This window comes from Crotalus tigris, unplaced genomic scaffold, assembly GCF_016545835.1.
Source record: "Crotalus tigris isolate CLP2741 ecotype Arizona unplaced genomic scaffold, ASM1654583v1 scf7180000018553.2237530, whole genome shotgun sequence".
NCBI lineage: Eukaryota > Metazoa > Chordata > Lepidosauria > Squamata > Viperidae > Crotalus > Crotalus tigris.
The window spans coordinates 211852-220457 of NW_024097074.1; the positions used below are offsets into that span (position 1 = coordinate 211852).

General features: G+C 37.4%; 1 protein-coding gene across 2 annotated transcripts in view; it reads left to right on the plus strand.

The window, feature by feature from the left end:
• Window positions 1–6898, plus strand: part of SMPX (small muscle protein X-linked) — a 28839-nt gene extending 21941 nt beyond the window's left edge. For both annotated transcript variants that reach the window (XM_039354437.1, XM_039354438.1), the window contains exon 4: window positions 6393–6898. In XM_039354437.1, coding sequence (XP_039210371.1) covers window positions 6393–6530 — 138 coding nt within the window. In that variant the 3' untranslated portion in view covers window positions 6531–6898. The remainder of the gene's footprint in view (window positions 1–6392) is intronic.
• The last annotated feature ends 1708 nt before the right edge of the window (window positions 6899–8606 follow it).

Consider the following 8606-nt stretch of genomic DNA (forward strand, 5'->3'; position numbering starts at 1 on the left):
GTTGAAACATCTAACTGTTATACACCCACTCATTGCCAAGCAGTTCAACAATATACTACAAGGAGGAGAAATTGAAAAGTGGCTAACAACTGGGAAAACCTACCTAATAATGAAAAATCCAGCAAAAGGGGCAACACCAGGTAACTACAGGCCAATTACCTGCTTACCAACAACTTTCAAATTACTAACTGGTGTGGTAGCTGATGCAGTACAACAGCATCTAGTTGAAAACAATCTCTTTCCACCTGAGCAGAAAGGAAACCGCCCCAATAGCAGAGGAACAAAAGATCAACTCCTAATAGACAAAATGATCTTGGAAAACTGCAAGAGAAAGAAGACCAACCTGAATGTGGCATGGATTGACTACAAAAAGGCATTTGACTCTCTGCCATATGACTGGATAATCAAGTGCCTAGAAATAACAGGAGTAAGTAGAAACATCAGAAAATTTGTGCAAAATCGATGGCACAATGGAAGACACAGTTGCAGATCAATGGTGAGAAGCTGGGAGAGGTTAATATCAAGAGAGGAATATTTCAAGGAGATTCATTATCACCATTACTATTTGTTATTGCACTGTTTCCTCTGTCAACAATACTGAATAACTCAGGACATGGTTATCAAACATCAAAAACATCTGCTAGACTATCCCACCTCCTTTACATGGATGATCTGAAGCTGTATGGAAAAACATCATCTGAAATAGAATCGCTGCTCAACACTGTCCGTATATATAGCCAAGATATTGTAATGGAGTTTGGCTTGGACAAAAGTGCTACACTTACTATCAAAAAGGAAAAATAGTGAAAACTGAAGAAATCAAGATGCCCCACGAAAATAACATTAAGAGTCTGGATGAGGAAGAGTACTACAAATACTTGGGTATCCTTCAAGTTGACAACATCAAGCTCACTGAAGTCAAGAAAAAGATTAGAGGTGAATACATCAAGAGAGTGAAGAAGATCTTAAAGTCCAAACTCAATGGAGGAAATTCCATAAAGGCAATCAACACCTGGGCAATCCCAGTCATTAGGTACACAGCTGGAATAGTGGATGGACTCAAGCAGAACTAAAAGCAATGGATAGGCAGACCAGAAAAATAATGACAATGAATCATACCCTTCATCCACGCAGTGACATTGATAGACTTTATCTACCAAGGCAAATAGGTGGGCGTGGAATGCTACAAGTACATAAGATGGTTGAAGAAGAAAAAATGGCTTTGGAAGAATATCTGAAGAACAATGATGAAGATGCACTGAAATTAGTATATCAGGAAGGCTTACTGACTACTGGAGAGACCAAACTGGCCTACAAGAAAGGCCAAATGAAGAACAGAATAGAGGCATGGGAAGACAAAGCACTACATGGCCAATACATGAAAAAAATAGCTGGGAAAGCAGATAATAATAAAACCTGGCAATGGCTAAGAGCAGGAAAATTGAAGAAAGAGACCGAGGGACTAATTCTGGCTGCACAAGACCAAGCCTTAAGGACAAATGCATACAAAGTTAAAATTGAGAAGACAGCAACAGACAGTAAGTGCCGCTTATGCAAAGAAGCTGAAGAAACAGTGGACCACTTGGTAAGCTGTTGCAAGAAGATTGCACAGACTGATTACAAGCAGCAGCATGACGAAGTAGCAACAATGGTGCATTGGAAGATCTGCAAAAAATATCATTTGCCTGTAAGCAAAAACTTGTGGGATCATAAAATAGAGAAAGTCATAGAAAATGATAAAATTAAACTGCTCTGGGGCTTCAGAATTCAAACAGACAAGCACCTGCAACATAACACCCCAGACTTAACAATTGTCGATAAGAAAGACAAAAAGTCTGGATAGTGGACGTGGCAGTGCCTGGAGACAGCAGAATAGACGAGAAAGAACTGGAGAAGATAACAAAATACAAAGACCTACAAATAGAAATAGAAAGACTGGCAAAAACAAGCAAGGGTAGTACCAATAGTAATAGGCTCCTTGGGTGCAATTCCAAAACAACTGGAGCACCACTTGAACACCATTGGCATTGACAAATTCGCTATTAGGGAATTGCAAAAGGCGGCCTTAATAGGAACTGCTTCCATCCTGCGACAATATCTGTAATACCATCAAACATCCACATCTGCCTATCCCAGGTCCTGGGTAAGGACTCGATAAGTAGACAAAATGCCAAATCCAGTCTGAACATCTGGCCGACTGTGCGATGATCCATAATAATAATAAAATTGCAAGGGACCTTAGAGGTCATCTAGTCCAACCCCCTGCTCAGGCAGGTAACCCTATACCATTTCAGACAAATGGCTGTCCAGTCTCTTCTTAAAACTTCCAGTGTTGGAGCATTCACCACTTCTGGAGGCAGGTTGTTCCACTGGTTAATTGTTCTAACTGTCAGGAAGTTTCTCCTTAGTTCTAGGTTGCTTCTCTCCTTGATTAGTTTCCACCCGTTGCTTCTTGTCCTGCCTTCAGGTGCCTTGGAAAATAGCTTGACTCCCTCTCCTTTGTGGCAGCCCCTGAGATATTGCAATACTGTTATCATGTCCCCCCTCGTCTTTCTCTTTATTAAACTAGACATACCCAATTCCAGCAGCCTTTTCTTATATGCTTTGGCCTCCAGTCCCCTAATCATCTTTGTTGCTCTTCTCTGTACTCTTTCTAGAGTCTCAACATCTTTTTTACATTGTGGTGACCCAAACTGGATGCAGTATTCCAAGTGTGGCCATTGTAAAGTGGTATTAATACTTCACGTGATCTTGATTCTATCCCTCTGTAAATGCAGCCCAGCACTGTGTTGGCCTTTTTGGCAGCTGTAGCACACTGCTGGCTCATATTTAAGTGATTTTCCACTAGGATCACTATTTCACTATTTCTGCCAAGGCAGAAGGAAAGGATTTTCAGTTGGCTGAAATTTAGGGTAGATCTTTGGGCATAGCTGGAGGCTGACTTAAACCGAGAAACTCTTAAACAGGATGAGATGATTCCCTCTGATGGAAAAAGTTTCCCTCCCACAAATTCTGCAAAGCTTTGGAATTGTAAATAGAAATTCTCTCTCTCTCTCTCTCTCTCTCTCTCTCTCTCTCTCTCTCTCTCTCTCTCTCTCTCTCTCTCCATGCACACACATTTATGTCTTTGAGAAAGAGACACAGAGAGAAAAAGTGAGTAAACTTTGGATGTATCATAGCTGAGTCAGAAATAAAAACAGATGATGATCTGGGATTCCACAGGTGCAGAGCTGATATTAAAGCCATGGGAGATCTACACTGAGGTTTTAAAATTAACATTGGGGAAGGGATTACATTTTAGAGTTAGGATTAGGGTGAAAACCCTGAGACATAGTATGTAAAAAGACATTCTTGGATTAAAATGAAATTTTCAGTTGGCTGAAATTTAGGGTAGATCTTTGGGCAGAGATGGAAACTGAGTGAAAGGGCACAAAGCAAGAAAACGTAGGAGGTGGGAATATTTCTGATAAGAATACAGTCTGTTCAATTAGAGACTGTCAAATAAAGTAATTTACTATCATGAGACATATAATTCACTTTAGACACTTCAAACCAAATTCTAATTTCTGATGCATGTCAGCATTCCTGAGAGTGGGAATCTAATGCAAGCAAGGATGAGCAAAAGGAGATTTATTTACAGAAAATACATTATGTGAATAGGCAAAGACAGTGCCTTCATATTAGCAGTCCCTTAGATAAAGAACAGGCAGCGTAACCAAGAGGGGATTTAGTGAGTAAATCCTTAACTCTTTATCTACATCCTACTATCCTCTTGTGGCCAGCAGATCATGATGTGCAGAAGAGCCAATGTCTCTGGATTTGGACTTCCAACACATGAGTGGTTGAAAGAAAATTGTGATTTTAAATGAAACTTCTGGAGTTAAATCTTTCTAGATAATAGCACAGTCATAACAAAAACCCACATACTTCGCTTTCTGATTGCAAAATAGAATCAGATTTCAGTAAAGAATTTTCCATGCCTTCATTGCTCCCTGATCCTCTGGGGAAAAAATTGTAAATAAAGATATGCTATCATTTAGTCAATCTGCATTATATAGAGAGTGCCCTGACATAATGCACATTTTGCAATTTTAAGGACTCCTTGAACAAATGAGAATCAGCTCTAGATTTGTGTCTTCACACCATTACCTCTTTTTAATATTGGATAGTATCCTTGTCATATTTTGCTTTCAGTCATTTCAACTGAGACAATACATACTATATTTGTGTTGTAATACAGTTTTAAATGCAGCCAGAATTTATTATTGATCATTTGAAGATCTTTGCAATTGTTTCTGCAGTAGACCAGGGGAAGGCTGTCATATGAAATAATTTGTTTGTTTTATGCTTGTTTTTGAATGATGGCCTTGTGCATGGGAGAATTGGAACTAGTAATCTCTTCTCTTTTTGTCTTCAGTAAAATGGTATTAAGGACTTTTTTAATTATCCCCAATTCCAACTATTTTTAATATTTTTTCATATTTTCATGAAACCATACTTATTACGATGTACAGTACTTCTCCTTCATCTTATCGCCAACCATTGCACCAGAGTGAAGAAGATGTCCCACTGAGAAATGGACAAAATGCTACCTTTTCACAATCACAGCTAGCTACAAGTTTTAAATGCATCAGACAAGACAAATGCATGCAGTATATTTTATCAATAGGAAAAAGGGGAGGGGCCCTGTTCCTTTACTTCTTTTTTTTTCACATGGATTGAATTCATATGAAATATTTTTGCACACTCATGTCTATGTATGTATCTATCTGTGTATACACACCACAGATATATACTGTGTACCATAAATGAATCAAGTCATGAAGCAACTTGAGCAATACATTTATGGCAACACCAGATTAATTCTGAAATATATTTTTATTTGTTGGATAAGCATGCATTCAAAATTGAGAAACATACACATATACAACACCAAAATGGGCATCTATAGCATGGGTGTCAAACTTGCCCCATCACATGACGTGTCGCAATGTATCGCAACTTTTTTTGCATTGCCGGAGCTGGGTTGGGCGTGGCCTCCGCACAATGCAACCAGCCCATGGGCCGGCAGTTCGACACCCCTGATCTATAGTATTTTGACCAGTGGAGAAATATTGCAATCAGTGGAGGAATCATTTCAGGAGTAGAAGAGAGTTGGCTAGTTACTTTGAAAATAATTCAAAAGTGCCTAGACCTCGCATAAGTATAACATTCATCTACTATTCATTAAAGTAGATTGACATTCTTCAAGTTTCCACATACTGAAATCTGAAAAAGTACATTGCTGTTTCAACAGCCCCATTATCTTTAACTAGTTGACTCTTTAAAGCAGACATGTCAAACTCACGACTTCACATGATGTTGCGCAACGTATGGGGACGGTTTTGCCATTGCTGGCAATGGGGTGGGTGCGGCTTTCGGATGACGCATCTGGCCTGAGGGCTGGCAGTTTGACACCCCTGCTTTAAAGCATCTTCAACGTTTTTCAGATTTCCAGGTAATCCTGAAAAAGGCAGGCTATTTTAATACATACAGACAGGCAGTGGGTTACCTGAGAGCTAAATATTTTTTTTTTCAAAATTATTTCTGAAACATACAGTTGTAGAAAAGAATCCTGAGCAAGGTTTGAATTTGTCAATAATCCCACATCATGTAGAAATGAGGGATAATCCTCATTCGGATGAACTCCATCCATCGGTGAAGTTATAGCTATCGCATATGACTAGATGCACATTTTCAAAATTGGGTTCTCCTAAATTTTGAATAACCAAAAGTGAGTACAGAATACACTAAGCCCCACAACAAAATGTGATAATGCCAAATGATGACACATGCAACATAATTACATCAATGCCTCACTGATGTATTTGGCCAGAAGTAAGTCATGGCACTTAACTGATTGTGTCACTTTGAATGCATTGTCCTTTGTCCTCTTTGCCATTCCTCTTGGAAGTCCATGTGTGAATGGCAAATACTATAATAAATTATTTGTTGAAGCTCTCAAAAATTACCTGGTTACTGCTAAACAGAAATAGGCATGTGACAGTTGTATTTTGAATTTCAGCTCCCCTCTCCCCCCCCCCAGCTTCCCACAAGCATCAGCAACATGGCCAGTGAAAGCAACTATGAGAATTGTAGTCCAAACCATCAGGATGACATCAAATTGTTTACCTGTTCTGTAAAGAAGAGAATTCCAATTTAGATAATATAGACAATTTACTTATGCTAATATTATGTAGTTAAATATATTCTTAACTCTCTAATATCCTCTATTTCCTGGTTGCTTGTTACAAGTTGTTGTTGTTGTTGTTGTTGTTGTTGTTGTTGTTGTTGTTGTTGTTGTTATTATTATTATTATTATTATTATTATTATTATTATTATTATTCTTTAGAATCTTCCAACTCCACCTCAAGAAGAAAAGAAAAAGACTCTCCCAGGAGCCAAGAAGTTACCAGGCCCAGCAGTTAATCTTTCAGAAATCCAGAATGTAAAGAGTGAATTGAAATTTGTTCCAAGATTTGAACAGTAAAAGAAATGAAATCGTATGTAGAATATATGATTCCTACCACTCCCTGTGTGCTGAACCGAAGGAAAATTACTTACATGCATAGGACTGCTTCCGAAGATGAATGAGAAACTGAAACCCCATATTTATTCCTCTACAATATAAATAATATGTCTGCGTGGATTAACTAAAGCTATCTCAGGAGGTTATATACTTCATTAAAACCAATGTTTTCATTTTCAAAATAAACTTTGACATAAGCAGTATGAGTTGCAAAGAAACAGTATGAGAGGTGAGGTTCAGTTCTGACAATGTGCATCTGGTGTGCTTACCAATATGATCCTACTTGTAATGTAATTTTCAAATTAAAATAGTCTGTTCTCTTTCTCCCACTTCAAGTTAGGCATTTATTTATTCAAATAATGAAAATAATATGATCTCACTTTAAAAACAAGAATAGTGTGTTTTTGGCTGTGGTCAGCAGGTGATTGTCTAGGGCTAGGTGATGCAAGCTTAAATTCACAAACCTTACTGAGTGATCTTGGGATAGTAACTGTATCTTAAGGAACTTGTTAAAGGACTAGGTGCATATCTATAAGTCAAACAGTACAAATCTGTGGTTTTTTTTTTAATAAGTAAACTGTTAACACTGCATTTTGACTTATAATATTTCTGATCCTAACTGGGTGGCTTATCATTCTTATCAGGAGGACACTATGGATGTCTTTTTGCTCAATCACTGTGCCTCATTTTTTATTTTGATTTGAAATATTGGATGAAAATATCTGGTGAAATAAAAGAAAACCCAATTTCCTATCAGAGCCCAATATGGTCAGTCAGGACCTGATTCTTTGAATCTGAACAGGCAACTGCCTTATTCTTCTGTGGTAGCTGTTTTGTTTCCAGGTGCTGTCTACAAATCCTGCAGTTCACATTTCATAAAATATTCATAAAAGCTAGATATATTATATGTATGGAATGTCCATTCCTGAATGTCATTATAACCAATTATAATTTCTTAATGTATATGTCCACATCCTCCTTCACTATTTTTACAAGTTATGTCAGAGGTTTAATTTAATTCCTCAGCAGGACATTACATTATGAAATGAGGTATATCTAGCAAATTTTTTTAAAATATTATTTTTATGGTTGTGAGTTAAAGTAAGCATGAAGAGATTTTTCCTCAGTTCATTGAACTAACTTAAATTTGCCTCACAATACACGAGTTCTCTTTTCTCATTCGGGCTGGCATCCCTTTCTTTGCACAGCAACATAGTTGAGCTATTCATCATAGGAGCTGTTTCTGTGGAAAGTTGATTTCAAATGCCTTAGAGATGGCAAAGCAGAGCTTTGATATTGACTCCTGCCAAGTCATTGCATCAGAGGCCAGTAATGTACAGACCCCTATTGCTTGAATTAATGGATCAGATTTTTTCATTTATTTATAAGAAATTGAAGGGGGGAAAGAACAATGTTCAGGAAAGGGCAAGGAGAATATAATTACTAGAGAGTGCTGACTGAGAATATTATACAACACTACTAATTATCTGTGGATGGGCTTTGTGAGAGGTAATTGAGCCACAAAATTGTGCTCAATGTATTAAGGCAACAGGTGCTGTTGAGAAAGTATAATAATATATAATGCCAATAATTAATCTTACAAAGTGCACATGCTTTTCAGTACAGGGAAAATACCTCCACTAAAGTTTAATTGTCCCCAAAGTCCAGAAGGATAATTCTTCCCCCTATTAATATCTGAGTTTTAGCAGCCTAAATTGTCGCCCATTAAACTGACAAAAGTTATCTCAGATATTGCTTTAATTTAGTAATTGGACTAATTTTTTTAATACTACATATCTAATCACTCTCTCTTGTAATTTTTTCTGTGGGTTACTTCCTATGAGGCCACTTAATACTGCTTGTACTGATCAGTATTCACAATAAATGAATGCATTACCTTTAACCTTTAAGAAAGTAGCTGTATACTTTGCCATATTTCCACTTATAATGAAATGTGTTCATTAAATATCAGCCAAGCCTCCATTTCTTTATGGATAATAGGAACCAGCTTCCCTATCATTTATTGTATTTAGAATT